Below are 17,808 nucleotides of genomic sequence, written 5' to 3' on the forward strand. Positions count from 1 at the left end.
CTGGGAGAAGAGGGGCTGCTACTAAGCTCCCCTTGGCGTTGGAAGGAAACCCTTGGGTTTGTATTTCGTTGCTCTGGATTGAGAGGTGAACAATGAGCTCTGCCTCGCACGTGTCCTCGCTTTCAGCTCTATACCCCAGCACCTGCAGAATGAACAACTGCAGGCAAATCCCAGCTTTTTTGCTCTTATTTATATATATGCCTCATGGTGGTATTTCACATGCAGTTTCTTTAATCGCTTGGAATTTTTTTTTTTTTTTTGGTACTTCAGCCTGTGATCTGTCCTTCTAGAACTGGCCCTGAAAGCTGAGGTTGCAGGTTGCCTCCCCATCCCTCCCCAGCCTCCAAGGCATCAGATCTTTCTGTTCATTAATTTCTCCCCTCTGGTCACACAAGAAGCCTCCTCAGCTCTCTAACTAAGGTGACTTTATACTCATTTAGGCATTTTTCCGAGTCCTAAGCAGGCGGTGTAAAGGTAAAAATCACCCATGAGCCCAACTGGTCCTTGGTGTAAGAGCACTGTCTCGTGTTTCTGCATAACCTGCCAGCCCAATGCCAAACAGTGTCAAAAAAACCATTGGTGGGAAAACTTGCTTTGATCCTCCATGTCCATTCCTCTGGGATGTCTAAATCAGAGCGATGTATGGGTGCTTCACGCTGCTGCATTTTCCCAACATGGAAGAGATTGGATTCAAGCCTTTGGGAGCAAATTCATCTCTGGGTGAGTATCACCTTTACTTGGAAAAACAAAGTTGGCCAAAAGGCCACAGTGTTACCACTCCTCATGGGATTTTTCACAGAACAATTACATCTTGCCCTTCGAGACAACATGGTTTGTTGTTTTTGGCTACAAAACCAGCCTGTAGCTTCATTTTCAAGCAGAAGAGAAGTGGTGAAAAAATTGTCCTTTGGCAAATACGCACACAAAAGAAAATATGGGGCCAGACCTTCAGGTAGCATAAATCAGCTGCGGCAAAGGAGCAACACTGATTTACATCAGCCAAGTGTCAGCCTCTATATCACCGCTGACACGCTGTTGAAAAACAAGCGTTTCCAAGAGTCGGAGCGATAGCTGAGCAATTTCTTTCACGAAACCATGATTCTTTTCTACTCCCTCTTTCCATTCAAATGTATATAGAAGTGCTCCTTTGTGCTTTGAGGTTTTGTTGCTGTTGTTGCTTTTCATAATGCCCGATTCCTTCTCAGGGCTTTTTTCTGGGTTTTTTTCTTCTTTCCCTGTAATGAAAAGCAGAGTAGAATGAAGTGCCATTCGCCTTCCTCCACCCCAGGTTTTGGTGGCAGTTCATTAAGAAGAAGGAGCTGCGGGCTCTCGCTGTGGTCTCTGGGCGCAGTTCAATACTGTGTATATTCTTGTGCTGAGATTTACATCTCACATTCCAAAAAGCCCCTTAAATCAAGCAGCCCCTTAGCATCTTCTCTGGCTCTGGGTGCCTGGGAGATGAAACGCCGGTGTGCTAACAGTCGATTCATCACTGATCTTGGAGAGCAGAAGCCTTTGCTTATGTGCGAACATCCTCTGCCGAATGGTTGTGTTTGGACTCTCTATTTATTTATTTAAGATTCTTCATCATTGTAGGTTCACGTTTTGCAATGATGCTTCAGCACCTTTAGGCTTAAGCCTCCTCCTGTACAGAGCATCATATTATTTTGCTGCAAATGCAGCCCTGGACAGTATGCTGGACTTGAAAAATCTGATAGTGCCAGCTTATTAAGTTTCATGGTACATATGTCAGTACCAACTGCATAAAAATGCAAGGATCGTGAGTTTCTAATGTGCTTCCCAAAGGCAAATATAAAAATTTTGGTGAGTCAAGCTTACGTATGTAAACACTTAGTGAATCTATTTCATGACACGTTACAGCCCCACAGTCGCCCAGCAGCAAGGCCACCTGTGTGGGTTCTCCACCATCTCCTGGATCATGAACTGGTGGGACTCCCATTCCATGAACTTGAGAAACTGGTCTTGTTTTATACAGCGAACCCAGCGTGTCTCCATACCTATAGAAATGCAGTACCTTACCATGATTTCTCCCCAGCATAATTGCATTGCAGAATTACATATGGAGCATTCACAGCCCAGCACAGGCTCCACATCTCTCTTGACCCCATACCTGCAGGGCGCGATGCTGTTCGGGGGGTTTCAGCAGGCTTTGCTCTGCACGTCCCTGCCCATGCAGGGCTCCCCGCCATCCCGCGGGGCTGGGTTGTTGCAGTGCCGGCTGCGCCGTGCCGTGCCTGACTGGCAGGGAGCCCACCCCGACCAGCAGCTCCAGCGCCCGTGCGTCTCACCACCTGTAAATGGATTAAAATATAAATGGCTGATAACATACTGATGGTTATAGTTGTTGCCAGGACAGTCAAGGACTTTCCAGCTTCTCTGCTGTGCCCGTGTCTGCAGGGGCAGGAGAAGCTGGGAGGGAGCACAGCCCCAATTACTAGCCCAGGATTCGACCTCAGGTTTAGGACTGAGACCCAAGCTGGCCAATGGTCTATTCCATATCATGCATGGCATGGCCAGGATAGAGGTGAGGATCTGTCTGGAAGTACTCTCTCTTGGTCCAGGTTGTCTCCCTCTGGGTCTTGGACACTTGGGCTCTTATCTCTATTCTGGGATTGCAGTTTTGGGACTCTCCTTGATCTGGGGTCGTTATCCGGGAATGGGCTGAGCCTTGGTCATTGGGTGGTGAGCAGTATCCCTGTGTATAACTCATTTGTATATTTGTATATATTACTATTACTATCATTATCATTATTATTTCCAATGTTATTGTATTTTCATTATTAATTGTTCTTATCTCAACCCACGAGTCTCTTTTTCCTTTACCCTTTTAATTGTTTCCCCCATTCCTGGGAGTGGGGAGGGTGAGCGAGCGGTGTTGTATAAACCACAACGCTTTCCCAAAGGGCTGCTGGCAACTCTCTCTGCACTGACTTTCTCACCTCCAAGCAAGGCAGAGGGACAAAAGTCTCCTAACATCGTGGAGGTGTTTGAAGAGACTGTCCATCCCTTTGGAGACAGGTCATTTCAAGGCTTTTTCATTACAGACTGAGTTGTCAGAAGTGTTCGATACTATGGATTATGGCAGTGCTCCTGAATGATGGGAATGCTTGATGGCTGTCATTTACTGTCATTTTTTATTTACTCAGCTGGCCTTCGGGCCTGGCTTGGGCACTTTATTAATCCAGACAGCACAAATGGATGTGTGTGCTCTTACTTACAGCTGGGGGAAAAGTTGGGTTTCCCGTCTGTGGAAACACCGTACTTTAAAAAAAAAACCCACTGAGTTTGGTCTTAAATGAGTTTGGAACTAAAAATTTGAAACTAAAAATTGCCTGTGAGTTGGAAGTGTGTGGGTCCCCAGCACTGCTTCAAGCAGGGGCTGCTTTGGGGCCAGGTCCTGAGCTTCCCAGGCTCCTCATCTGAGGCAGATGTCTTGGATTTGGAGACAGCTCAAAGAACCTGAGATTTTGTAAAGAAACTCGCTTTTCAGTCACTGAAGCGATGCTTTTGAGTTCAGCTTCATAACCTGTCTGGCCAGCTCTGCTCTAACTCCGTATCTCATCACAGCTTTGGTTTTCCAGTGTGAGACCCGGGTTATGGGCACGCGGTTGAGGGCCTGGAGCTCTGCCTGCTGGAACTGCTCTGAAGACAGATTTTTCTGCTAGCTTCATGTGCTGAGATTTGGATTTTTTTGTCATCACGAATCAGGACAAAAATATACAGAAAGAACTGACTTTTTTTTAAAATAAAAGAGCATATTCCAAGGTTGGCTTTTTTGCCACCCATTTAACTTTCTAGGATAGTATATAAAGAAAACATAAATAAAAGCCTGTCACTTTGGAAAAACACTTTGGTTTTTTTTCTCCCCCAAAACAGATACTTTGCCTGTAGTTTAGTTTGCTGTGTGCTGGGCAGAGCCCACCCATGGGTGAGCAATGGGGACAGCTGGGCTTTGCCAGGGTGCTGCCACACACCTCAGCTCTTTGCACCATGTAAATCTCCAGCTCCTAAACACATCCTCCTTTCCACTAATTGATTTCTAATAATCACCTGAGCTGCTAATTTAAGGCTCTCACAGGGCTGCCTAGGCTAGCATAGCAATAGAAGTGATACAGAAGCGAAGGTTTGATGCATGGATGCAAAAAGCTGCTTGTTAACCACGTAGAGGGGAAAACCCCGTCCCTTCGCTGCCTCTTGCCCTCTCCTGCCATGGGTGCACGCCGGGGTCTTACCTTGGCGCTGGGTCTGCTCGCAGGCAGAGCCTCCGTAACCTGGGCGGCACTGGCAGAAACAGGCGTCTCCCACCAAAACGGGTTCACCGTTGTTCTGGCATGGTCCGCAGCGGCAGGCGTTGAACTCCAACAAGTAATCATCCAAAGCTTGTTTCAGGTTTTGCCGTTTGGTTTCCGTGTTGCCGAGGCTGGTTCTGTGGAGGATTTCGTGGATGGGCTGCAGCTGCGCGGGATGAATAGCATGGAGACAATTTCAGCTGGGCATAAACCGAGATGCTACCACGCCGCAGGCAGAGAGCTGTGACATCGCTGGATAAACTCAGGGCTCAGAAAAAACTCATTTGTCTTCCTCGACAGCTCCACGTACATCATGCAAATGTGTTACCACGAGTGATGGGCCCCAGTGAGAAACCACCGTTCCACAGCCCTCCTCATCCGAGAGGCTTGTGGGGGATCGGCTCTTCTGGACATGCTTTGAAGCTTCAGTCTGGATTCAAATGCTAAATTTAAACACCCCGGCAAGCCCTTTTTTTGATTGATTTCTTAGTGCTGTCATGATCTCAAGACATTCTTGCATACTTTTTGCCTTTTTGAACCGAAATGTTTTGATGAGAGCTTAGGACAATAGATATCAAAACTCAGTGCCAGCCTACCACTAACAGGGACCAAATTGTGACCCATCCAGTAAACACAGAGCGTGGAGAATTTTACCTCCCCTATATTTTACCCTTTGGTGCAGAAAAATAATATCAAGCCGTCTACAGCTTTAAAGACCAGAACACGCTCATAATATTTCCAGTAGCAAAATCCAGTTCCTATATAACACTCAGCAAAAATAGCCCAGTGTGGGAAACTGTAATTATAAATTGCCCAACTGAATATTAATATTAATATTCAATTGAATATTAATATTCAAGTGAATATTAAAGCTAAAAGCTCAAGGTTGGGCCAAGGACATGTATTTATATTTGTCCATCCATACATCTATGTGAACACCGCGTGTCCTGGCTGGGAATCGGTGGAAACTGGTCCCAGAAAAGAGTTGGGCATCGTCTCATTGCACAAACCGCACTGAGAGCGAGTTGTGGGGAGGCTCAGCCAGGCTTTGGGAAGAGCTCTTGGGCAAATTTGCACAAGCTGGTTTAGCAAACGAGAGGGAGCCACAGATAAGAGCTGCTGAAGTGGACGTCAGCGCTTATCGGCAGCGCTGGTTGCACAGCGACTGCTGAGCTCCGGAGCAGCCAACAGGGAGGTCAGCACATGGTTTACTGGAAAATTGCAATAAATTTTGCCTGGAATTGATGGGAGCTTGTGCAGAAAGGTGAATAACCTGCAGTGTGTGTTCAGCTGGAACTGAAAGCTCTTTTACATTATCGGGGCTTTCTGCCACCGGGGTGCTGCCCAGGAAGGTTTGCAGATTCCCACTTGCCCTGACAATAATACAGATAATTCCTGATTCCAGCTTCCCTTCTCCAATTGCAATAAATTTTGCCTGGAATTGATGGGAGCTTGTGCAGAAAGGTGAATAACCTGCAGTGTGTGTTCAGCTGGAACTGAAAGCTCTTTTACATTATCGGGGCTTTCTGCCACCGGGGTGCTGCCCAGGAAGGTTTGCAGATTCCCACTTGCCCTGACAATAATACAGATAATTCCTGATTCCAGCTTCCCTTCTCCCTCCATCTGTCAGAGCCAGGACCGCGTGTGCTTTCAAATGAAAAAAAAAAAAAAGAAAATTTCATTTTTTAAATTAAAAGTGAAAAAAAATCTTGGGGTGGATGTGGTACTCCTGACCGCAGCTCCTCACGCCTCTGTGCTCCCTGGCCCTGGATAATTTATTTGCAGAGTTGATCTTTCTCTCCCTTTCCATCCCCTCTGCTTGCAGCCGTCTCCTCCCCATATCTGAAGCGCTGTAGGATGCTTCAGGGATCTTTCCATTTTATGGGGCATCCAATAAAACTAGAAGAAGGGGGAGAGCTTGGCTGATTTTTATGGCCATGGACCCCCTTTGTGGAGCACGGAGAGAGACAGGACCCACCTGAGAAAGCAGCCAGGAGCTCCCCTGCTCTGAAAACTGTGCAGAGCCTTTGCTGGGGGAGGCAAGACTCCCTCCCCAGCCCCCTGCAAGTCTCCTGCTTATACAGGAGGGCAGACAGCCTCGGGGAGAATAATGGGGATGAATGGAACCGCAGAGAGCCCTTCATCGCAAAGCTGTTTGGGGACCCATCAGAATCTTAACTCGGCTCTAATCCAGCATTAAGCTCCTTGTCCGTCTCCCTGCGGATGCAGTCGGTGGGAGATGTACTCCCCATTGTGAAATGAATAAGAGGTTACCAGATCAGTGGCCCATTACATTTAATCTTGTTCTGTGATGGGATCACAATAAAAATACGAAATGATCTGCTCGGCTACACTTTCATTCCTTATAGTGGCAGAGTTTCTTCAACTGTAGAAAAGCCTTACCTCAAAATCAATAACAGCAGGATTATATTTTAATGACCTTCCCCAGCGACGATACATATTGCCATCCCAACTGTTTAAGAGCCCTCCACTGTAACTGGTATCTCCACCTCTAATCCGGGGAATAATATCTTCCACAACTGCACTGTTGCTCTCAGCATCTGAAAAGTTGAATTACACCCCTACTATTTAGTTACGGTCTCCACACATACACTAGAAACTGCTTAATGGAGGTGAAATCAATCACGCAATGGGGCTGGCTGTCAGTGATGCTGCCTCCTGAAATCGATGGGAGCTCAGCATCCCCTGCTCGCAGGGGCAAGCCCTGCTGGAACTAGATGATCTCCAAGGTTCCTTCCAACCCAAACCATTCTGTGATTCCATGATGGGTTGAGCATCACAAATCCCCTAAGCTGGTAAGACCTGAAGAGCCCGCACGCCTCCAGCCTTGGTTTCTAGTTAGCAGGTGGGCAGTAGATCAGGCTGGTTATAGCTGGTTAAGTGATTTGCAAATCTGGGGCTTCCTAGCCTCTTTGAGTACTTTTTATAGTAAGTTTTGACTTCGTTAACAGTTGGCATGTTGCCTTTGTCATCCATGCCCAGAGTCTGGCTATAGGGACTGCAGTCTTCCAGCCACCCCACTGCCTCTATTTACACGTGTTTCTAATCCAGGTGTTGCTACCTTAATTCCGGCTCTTTCAAGAGCAATCCCGGAGACTTGGACCCAAAGTTGCTTTGGTCCCACCACTGAACCTGAGCCATAGCTGGGGATGGCATTAGAGCTGCTTTCCTTGTCCCTTAGTGTTGCCCTACTTGAATCTCCATGCCCAGATGACCAGAGGAAGTGATGCAGGATGCCTTACCAGACCTCTGTCTGCTATCATACCGGTTTTCAGGAATCCTTTCTTTGCACACTCAGAGGATGACATAGACGCTTCCAAATGCAGTTCACTCTTGCTGACTGTAAGGCCAATTGAATGGCCAACACAGGCACTTATCTCTTCAGCACTGATGTCTGCAAAACAGAAGGAAAACCAGTAAAACCAGTGACTCATTCTGAGTAGGATATTCATTTTCCTATTTTTTTTTTCCTATCAATGAAGAAAATATTCAGATATTTGCACAGCCTGTTTTTTTAAGGTCAAGAGCTGCTCTAGGTAGAGGACAACCTTTAGTCTTGCAGTGGCAAAGCCAACATTTTTTTGGGGGGGGTATATTGAACCTATCACATAATAGGTGAATAGGGAAATGTCCTTACTGTAAAATTGTTTCCTTACAAAGTATTAGAAGAAATTAAAAATCTTAACACAAGGTTTCAAGCATGTATTGCCTCGTTTTGTCTATTTATTTTAAATTTTTTTTTCTTTTAACAAACTAACTCGTAACTAGGGTAAAGCTGGGAACAGCAGCTGAAATCAATAGATCCTCACTGATTTTCCTAAACTCAGGATCTGACCCATGTATTAGCAGCTTGAGCAGCATCCTTAAGTAGCAACTCACAAAAGGTCTGTGTGCTGAGAGCTGCCAAAGCCTCGCTGCCTGCTGCCGGGCTGCTGCTGCCACCAGCGCCCCATACATCATGAAAATATGTAACTGGAGACCCATGAAGTGACTGCAGAGGGGAGAAGTGAACTAATGAGGTGGTTTCACCAAGGTAAGCAATGCGCATATTTCATACAGCCGGGTTTTATGTACACACTTCGGCGTACTGCAAATGTAAGGCTGTCTTCTGGAGTAGTTAAAAAATCCATTGATTTCAATAAATACTGGTATTGTAAGTAACGGGTAACTTTTCTATTGCTCTTTTTGTCAGAGGACCTTAAAGTGTTTTACGAAGCAGCCTGGCGATCAATACCGCGGTGTGGAAAGGGAGGCACAGAGGTCAGCGGGGTTTGTGCATCGGGGCTTAACGGGCTGAAGAAGGAACCTCCAGCCGAGCCCCAACCCAGAGCATCATCTACTGAACTGCGTTGCCCCAGCACCGGGGAGCAGCGCCTCATCTTGCTCCTGTTTAAAATACAGGTAAAATGCCCATCGCTCTGGTTTTGCTCCCTTCTGCACAGAAAGGTCACTGGAGCCATGTGGGGCAAGGAGCTGCTCGTTGGCTTGATGGGTCCCAACTGGTGGAGGGGCTCAGCATCCCAAGAAAGGGGCTATACATCCTGGATTGAAACTGGTGAGAGCTGAAGCATACTCAGGACTTCAGGGGGAATTACATCCCGTTGCAAAACTGGGCCCTTGAGAAAGATTAAATGTGTAGCGCTCAATTACTTGTACTCAACTGTTCAACTGTTGTAAACACAGTGGGTAAAGTTCATTCACCCAAAGCAACGTGAATGATCGCTTATCTTGGTGTTGGAGTGCCATAAAATTAAACTTGAGGAACACCCTGATTAATTGATTCACCATGCTTCCCCTTTGAGTAATTACGTTCCGCGAGAGGCTGTCAATACAATTTTCTATTGGTTGCAGGGAGATCGGGGCTTGATAAATGAAAAGTAGTTATCCTTGCGAAAGGGTGGCCATAGAAAATATTGACACTTGAGGGGGGAGCCCTGATAGTTTTTTATATGATATAATTTGCGATAGTTAAATGTGCTCGAGTGATAAGATTTACTGCTGCATTTTAAATTAATCAGAATATATTGAAGACTCTCTAATTTACTCTGCGCATAATGTTTCTCCCATAAATGTTCTTGTAATGTGTGAACACATTATACTGTTTTCTGCTAAATAATAGAAGCATAACAATCTATTTTAAAAACAAGTAATGAAAAATATTGATGGCAGAGCAACAAGGGACCTCGTTCTGACACATGTATTTATTTCACTCATGACCACATCCATACAAGCCCTTGCAGCCTGGAAGCTAGAAATCGGTCTGGCAGCAAAACCGCAGTCCTAAGCTCTGCACCACTGAGCTGTGGTCTATTCCTGGGTATCTAAACCCAGAATGTGACTTCATTTTCAAAATTCAGGTTTTCTCGATGCTTAGAGTCCAGCTCATGCTTGTTCCTAGCTGGATGCCCAGCCACTGCCCAAGCTGGCTCTCATTTAGGGAGGACTCATTCTAGGGTTCTTTTTTCTGGGCATGTGCTTTAGTCACTGGTGTATAAAAAAGGAGAGTTTTCTCTTCCAGAGCATTTAACACATAGCCTCATGGTCTTGGTGGGCTCTCAGGATGCTCAACCCTGCAGGGACTCAGCGGTACATTGCCAGGCATCTGCAGAGCTTCAAACTCATCTTTTGAAGCTCTGATTTTAAGACTTGAGCACTTATATTCTGATCCTGACTATTCCTCAGGGGAGGCGGATAATCCTCTTGCAAACACAGCCTTCAAGCATGGCTGTGATCGCCATTAGAAAAATCAGGGGGGTTTTTTGCTGAATGTTTTAGACAGTTTTTCAGCCACTGCAGGTGGGTCCTTCTGGGTCTACATCGTGTGACGCAGGGCACTGCTGACTTGGTAAATGTGGACTTTCTAGCAGAGTCTGGGTTAGATGGAACTTACAGAAGTGTGCTACATTAGAATGAAAATTACCTCTCTACAGGGGCACATTTTTGTCTTTTGCTGAACTTCAACATCCTTCTTTCCTAAAATAGGGCATCTCATAGCAGTAAATCTCCTCCTTATATACACAGCAAGCACAAGATAAAGCAAAATAATAGTCTCCCTCCACATGCTCCTGATTCATTCTTCCTCTGAAACTGGCAGTCTGCTTCCCGAAGACTTGCTTGCCAAGATCTTGTTCACTTCAATATCACTCACTCTTCAAAGTGAATAAATAATTTGAAGAGGCATCATGTTTCCAAACATTAGGAGTTCAGGAACTTGATGAAAAATCTCTCAGTTGGCAATGTTGTGTGGGAAGATTGGCATGGTTAACACTCAAGGTGGATTGCATAGTTATCCTAGCACTGATGGTAACATTTCAGACAGGAGGCAGAATTTGGGGCAGAACTATGGAAATTAATGGAATTACAGCAATTTGCACCAACTGCAGCAGTTTGCTCCTGTTACCCAGGATCACAATTTTCTTTTCCATAAATGTCCAGCCTGGAGTCACCCAGGCAGTGTTACCCTCAGCAGAGCAGAATGATGGTCCTTCGGGGAAGTGCGATCTATTGCATTTTCGACACCTTTGCAAAAGTTGACAACCCAGTTAGTGTACTAAAATACCATGTTATTATTCTACGTCTTATGTTTGTGATTAGGAAAAATGTTATGCTTTGGCTCGCTGGTAATGGCTATTCTTGCGCTCTAGACATTTGCAGCAGATATTTTATGTAACTGAGATTTAGAGGCTCTCCAGCCTCGTGCACTCTAATTTGTTGAGAACTGGAGCTAACAGAGGTCTGTTAGTCTTCGGATATGACACCAACCAGAGTAAAGCAGCAGAGGTATTGCCAAGTGCAATGCATTATTTCCATTTACAGGAAATTGAAACTCTCACTATTAGGAGGCTAAAACATGAGAGAGATATCTTTCTTTACTCAGGCTGAGTTTGCAATCCGTGAGCATTCATGAGAATGGCCAGAACAAAGACTATAAGAAATAGGAGACAGTTAGAGAGGTCTAGCAAGTGACACTGGGAGATGATGGTTGTGGGGAGCAGCCAGAGCCAGATGATTTACTTCTGGTGGACTGGACCCACCCCATGGTTTCCAGGTTGGAAATGCCTGGTTCAGAGCAGAAAGTTGTGAACAGAGAATATCTTGTGGTTTTCTAACCTTTTCTTCTCATTTCCTCCTTGTTAATGACAACGATGTACTCAAAGACGCCTCCCATGGTGCCAGATGTGATGAAGTGGGTGCCGTAGTCATTGATGAATTTGGCGTACATGCCATAGTTGTAGGTGTCCGGAAGCTCCCGCAGGGAGAGCAGCACATCTTCATCCAAAACGATGTTGTCCCTTCTCATCTTGAAACGGGCTGTCTGCACCTTCGTCACACCTCTAATGAACCCAAGATCCTGCAGGTAAAGAAAAGAGGAGCTGCCACTCAACTTTTTCTTTTAAAAAAAAAGTAATTTCTAGTCTTTAGGTTTGCAGAGAAAAGCCTGAATCTCTGACTGGCAGTGTATGCTGAAGGCATGAAAATAAGCCCAGTTTTAAATGAACTCAATGATAATTATTTTTTAGAGTCTCGTTCTCATGTGCTGTATGAGGTGGAAGGCAAAGCCATGGTTTTGGATACTGTGGGGTTTTTTAGTTGATGTGCAAATACAATCAGAATCAGGCTCTGCATTATTTCCCCTCCATTTCTGCTATTTCTTTTTTCTGGTTTCCTTTCCATACTCTTTATTCCCTTTTGCTTCTTTCAGAGCCTCACCAGTGCTACAGTGCTGCTCGCTCCTGGCGAGCCCAGCCCAGGCTGGCAGTGGGGGGATACCCCAGCCAGGACGGTGCTGGTGGGATGAGGATCTCCTGAATACACCACCAGGTCAATGACTCCTCTTCTAGATAAGCCATTGCCTTGGACAAGGCTCCAGTGCAACTGAAACAGCCCTTGGAATGATTCCTTCAATAATTAATCATGGTTTAGCTGCAAATATTGTGTGAGTCTAGACAAAGGCACAGTAAACACTGTAATGGTGCCCATTTCCAATGGCTTTTAAGGGCATTTCAGCCCAGAATACCATCAAAGTAATTCTTCTTTATTGTTTTCTGTCAGCAGCCACAGGAGAAGTGGAGTCGGGGCACAGTAAATGTGGGAAATATCAGCATTTGTGTTACTGGATTGGAAAGAGGTTGTCACAGCTAGTCCATGATGTAAACCCATGGTGAGAAATACACCCTATTACCGAGTACTCTTTTTTGCAGCACGGTATTTTAACCTCTTGTAAAAAGTAGCATATTTCCCCATCGTAAGGCAGCTTGTATTAATTTGAACGAGATGTATTTTCAACCAGAGATCATTCCCTGAGGACAAGTGTTTTGATCAACATCTTGATATTTCCTCCTCCCTCATCATCACTTTAAGCATTTTTTTATTTATGTACTCAATGTAGCCATGAAGCAGGATGGGGTGAGATGACATGTGTTGTGGTACTTCGTAATTCAATTTTATTCCCACTCCCTGTTTGCTAGAACGTAATAAGAACAACAAACAGGATTACTAATGATCATACATTTGCAATTACATGAACAAATTAAGGTACAATTACTATGTGTTAAAAAATGCAATTGAGAGAATAAACTGACAGAAGTTACAGTCAGCCCATGCGATGCACAGATGACACAACTGGAGCATATGCATCACTGATATTTTTTATTTTTTTTTTTTACCTTTGCAGTGTATTGCGTGAAATTCTTCAGGGATCCTTTGCCACCTGATAAAGTCAAGCCCAGGTTTAACTGGAAAGCTGAATTTCCAGGCCCAATTCCAATGGTAAAGCCTTTTGTTTTGGATTTATCATTTTTCAAGGCATCAAGCAGATCCTTCGAATCATCGTAAAACTCAAAAGTGAATCCAGAATCAGCGTGAGCCTAAAGTGAAAGGAGCAGAAATTAACCCTTCAGGTACTCCCCTTCCTTTTTCATTGCTGTTTCTTTAGGGAGCTTTTGTTGAAGCCTATGATGCTTTTGACAGCACCAATATTGACTTCAGTGAATGTGGAATAAAGAATTAAGTTGCCATTTCATTTGGAAATACATGAGAAATGTGGATAAAGCCATGCATTTTGCTTTGTCCATCTCCAGGCAGGGGAAGGGTCTGTGTTTGGCCACTCAAAGCAGCACCGTTACACCCAGAGCTGGCAATGGTACCTTTTAACCCAGCTTGATACTTCCCATTGTAAAACCCTCCTTCCAATTCCTTACAGCTCTGACAAATCCTAATGATTTGGACTGAATTTTTTTCTCTCCAGCCTGCTTCTGGATGAATTTATTTAGGAAAAAAAAAAATCAACAGTGGTGATCCAGCCACTTGCATTGGCAAAGCTAGAAAACAAACATTGTTTTGCCTGTGTTTTAGAGAAGTGACCTTTTCCTTGACAGCTTCCCTTTGCTGGTGTGTGGAATTGAGGAGCCTCACTGAATCCAGGCTGTGCCATTTGCCATCTCTATGAAAAGCCAGCTAATTTACCAACACTGAAAAAAAACAACCCACATCATCGTGAGTGACTTCCTAGACCCCAGGAGGTAGGCACTACTAAGTCAGGATGCATATGGGGCATGGTGCAGGTGTCCTTCCACTGCTAGCAGCAGGTAAGGGGGAGAAGAAAAACATGGTCCATGTGGTGGGTCTGTCTGGATTCAAACGGGGGAGTAAGGGGCACAGGGAGGACATGAAAGCCACTGTGGCTGTAATATTCCCCTGAAATAATGTGTTTCCATTCATTCATGTCAAAAAAACCATGATAAATGTTGTAAGCATGGCCAAGGTTCCCACTATCAACATAGGAGACCCAGGTTGAATCCTTGCTCTCCTTAGACTCCAACATCAGATGTGACCCCACAGAGTACAGGCTTTGTGATACATGGTGATGGCTTTCAGGATCCCTGTCTCACTCAGAATTTGGATTTATGTCCCTTGCAGCCATGCCGTAGATTTAAAATGCTTCCAAAGATTGAATTGGTAGCATTGTTCCCATTTTACACACGGCCAGCTTCATCCCTAGAGAGACACGTGGCTTCTGCAAGCTCTACAGCTCATTAATAGCAGAGTTTAGAGAAAACCCATTTCTCTTGGCTCTGACTAGCCCAGAGTAAGCAGTGGAGATGCCTGGGTGAAAAAGCACATTTGTTCCTTGATGTACCATTAACCAGCATTTATGTCATCGATTGCCTGTTGTCTTGGGGACAGCTGGAGAAAGGTACCTTGAAAGACAACCTAGAGTGAATGATAAAACGTACCTAGGAGCTTTATAGGAAGTTTGGCTTTTAGCTGGGAAAACATTGCTGAATTTGACCACCCAAAGTACTTACTAGGAATTGATAGATGTGAAAATTGTAAGGTTTGCGGAAATACTTCTCGTCGTCTCCGTAGTACAGACGTTCACACGCAGCATCGTACTTCAGCTCCCGCCACTCTCCGTTGTAGACGTACTCACAGTAGCCTCCAAAAAAATTAGGATCGTATACATACTGGCTCTCTTCCTGTGTTAGGATATTGTATCTTGGGAAGAAGCAGCATTCAGAAAGTTATCCATAGCTCCCATTTTATTTCCCCAACAGCCTCTCTCGCTGTTTTTGTTCTCCTGATGCTACAAGTTATCTATCCTCAGGTGTCTGACTTTGAATTTGGATAGCACCTAAAATCTAAGGGTTGGGGTTTTTTACCTCCTTGCTATCTCCTTCCCAAAGCTAACAGGACACAAACAGCCATTTTATTTCCAAGACATTGCTTTGGACTCATATGCTAGAAATGGAAGAGATCAGTTAAGTTGTCCCATCCATCCCAGCAAGTACAGTTACTAAAGTCCCAAAGTCCTGGAATTCCTCCAGGTCCCCTGTGACCCTAATGCATCTCATTGTCACAAAGTGTTTCCGGGCATTCCCTGTAATTGTTTTCTATCTTAATTTCATCTCCTTCTTTTTAATAATGGCCCCCTTTCTCAGGGGAGGTAGCACCCTCCCTAGCCTCGCAGTCTGCTCGTGCTTTGCCAAGTCTCTCACTTATTATTTCCTTGCGCCGCTTTCTTCCTGCTCGCCAGCCATCACAGCTGCTGCCCTTTGAAATCCTGCCTATTACTTAATATTCCCTGTAATTCCGTGGCCCAAAATGAAAGCACTATTCAAACTAGACAGCAGCATTGCTCCTCACAACAGGGAACCGTCTTTTAGACTAAGATAGGAAATACTATTGCTTTTGTGTGTTCTGCGGGAGAGACACATCAGAGAACAGTATTAAGTAGGGTACTCGGTGAAAATTAATATATGGCTTGAAAAATTTTTGATGGACGCTCCCAGGCCCTGGGCCAGAGAGCCATTTATCAGAGAGTGTTGGATCGAGATGATGGGAAAGTTATCTGATGGCTGACTACATTCTTGTACTGTAGCCTGTGTTCTCCAAGTGAAAATAAGCAGTATCTTGGTTAAAACACAAAACTTAAAACAAGAATGTCACAACAGACAGTTTGCCTTTAAACTCGTCCCTTTCCATGTATTACCTAACCAAAATTTGAAACTGAATACAGTTGAGCATTTTCATGGATAGGCGTATTTACCCTGCATGTGTTCATACAGAGCTGAGGCTCTCTGCCTGAACCTGTGCTCTGAAGTCCTAAATCCTGGAGTTAAATCATCTCCTTAACAATGAACACCACCAGGATGCTGCATTTCCAGAGTCTACTGCTTGCTTTAATATATTGCTTTTATCAGCTGGAGCAAGGTGTAAAGAGAACTGGGCTCGGGGATGTGGGATATATTTTTACATTAGTATAAAAAGGACTCTCTGAAGTGTGTCTGTACTTCAGTACCGAGTGGCTGAGAGAGACCAAGGTCAGAGAGTAAATTTGAGACAGAATTTGAAATAAAAAGCTGAGATGAAGCCTCCTGCCTCCCTCATTGCTACCCACAGTTGGGTGGGACAGTAGCTCTCCTACAGCACCCTATTAATTCATGGAGCACTGCTACTACTAAGGAAGAGCAATGAGAAAACCTGAATCCAGTTTTGGTTGTGAAAGCAGCAGCTGTTGATGACTTACTCACCCTTGGGCTGCTTTTTCAGACCCAGGGATTGGGAACAGCTGTTCACAAGGGCTTTCGATATCTTCATCCTCACAGTTCTCCTCATCGGACCCATCTCTGCAGTCTGGCTCTCCGTTGCACACAAGATGCCGTTTAATACAGCGACCTAAAGTGCACAGGGATACAGGGAATCGCCCATCTGCCCTTCAGAAAATCTTTTTGGCTGCTTGCACTAATTTTGCAGTTTTCCACCCCTATCTCAGGGCCATAAGGAGTTGTGCTGGGTGATGAACACAGCGCTCTTCTGTTGGGAGCTTGCTTTTCCCGGCTCCTTGGGAGATCTTCCTTTGCAACCCGGAGTGAGTGCAGCTCAGACTTCATGGGCTCCCATGGGATGGGAATCAAGCAGAGGTCACCTCGCTGGCCTGATTTTATTATCTACGATCATGCCTTTGGAAGGGAGCTACAAAAAGCAATAGCTTCTCTACTTGGCTTTGGGAAGTCAGCTCTGTCTGATTAATGTGCAATTTTGCCTCTCCCCATTGCAGGAGCTATTTGGGGAGTTTATTACAATAATTATATCTCAAGAATGGATGTTTGTGGGAAGGGCAACTTGAAAGTGTTTTTGCTCCTGGGAGAAGTGAGGAGAAAGCCTTGACATGACCATTCATGGCAGGAGGGAACTGGTGCTGCTGCACTTGCCTCAAGGGAGCGATGCTGACCTGCTCCAGGTGATGAGCTGGTCCCAGAGCTGGGGCGTGTTTCTAAATTTCAACAGGATTTTCATTCAATGCTCAAGATAGGAGTTTGAGCCATTTGTGTAAAAACAAAAAATCTGTCAAGGCTAGTCAAACTTTCAGAGAACAGCCGTATGATATCCCAATCCTCAGAGCTGGGGATGGCTAAAAATAAATAAATCACCCCAACAGATTGCTAGTTGGATTCATGATTGAACTGTCTTCTGCAGGGGGAGAAAGTGGTGTGTCGTGGGAGCGTTGGTGCCCAGGGAGGGGAGCGTGCGCGTGTAGCACAGCAGTTGGAGCAGAATATTTCTATTCTCTTTGTTCCACTGAAAAATTAACCTTTTCCATGTCACACAGCCTTCTTTTCTATCCAAATCTAAGCCTAACATGGATGGATTTCTGTAAAAGTGGGGGAAAAAACAAGGATGGGGAAATTTCCTGCTTTCTCTTGCACTGGTTTACCATCCTGCTCTCTGGGCTAAACAAATTTTTGGCAAAACTCTGGCCATGGCAGGGGACTGAAATCATCCCAGGTCTGCCCAGTCAGGACCAAAACCTCTTTGGCAGGAGTTTGTGCCCAGTTCACTCACCCGTTTCCTCGCACTGAAAGTCCTTCCCGCAGCCGGGGGGTCCAGCGCAGGTCGTCTCGGCACGGCAAGCTTGCTCATCCCAGAGGTGCCCCGCGCATCGCCGCCCTGCAAACCCCGCCGGCCGCACCAGCCG

General features: G+C 45.2%; 1 protein-coding gene across 1 annotated transcript in view; it reads right to left on the bottom strand.

Moving 5' to 3' along the window:
* Positions 1 to 2,160: 2,160 nt before the first annotated feature.
* The window catches only part of C8A (complement component 8, alpha polypeptide), an 18,844-nt gene continuing 3,196 nt past the window's right edge, over positions 2,161 to 17,808 (bottom strand). Inside the window, exons 3-11 of the mRNA XM_010078976.1 lie at positions 17,676 to 17,805; positions 16,364 to 16,508; positions 14,639 to 14,828; positions 12,998 to 13,198; positions 11,442 to 11,682; positions 7,597 to 7,725; positions 6,714 to 6,871; positions 4,254 to 4,476; positions 2,161 to 2,312 (exon numbers count right to left, since the gene is read on the bottom strand). Of these exons, the coding sequence (XP_010077278.1) occupies positions 2,161 to 2,312; positions 4,254 to 4,476; positions 6,714 to 6,871; positions 7,597 to 7,725; positions 11,442 to 11,682; positions 12,998 to 13,198; positions 14,639 to 14,828; positions 16,364 to 16,508; positions 17,676 to 17,805 (1,569 nt within the window). The remainder of the gene's footprint in view (positions 2,313 to 4,253; positions 4,477 to 6,713; positions 6,872 to 7,596; positions 7,726 to 11,441; positions 11,683 to 12,997; positions 13,199 to 14,638; positions 14,829 to 16,363; positions 16,509 to 17,675; positions 17,806 to 17,808) is intronic.

The sequence above is a fragment of the Pterocles gutturalis genome, unplaced genomic scaffold (assembly GCF_000699245.1).
Source record: "Pterocles gutturalis isolate BGI_N339 unplaced genomic scaffold, ASM69924v1 scaffold6141, whole genome shotgun sequence".
NCBI classification, from domain to species: Eukaryota; Metazoa; Chordata; class Aves; order Pterocliformes; family Pteroclidae; genus Pterocles; species Pterocles gutturalis.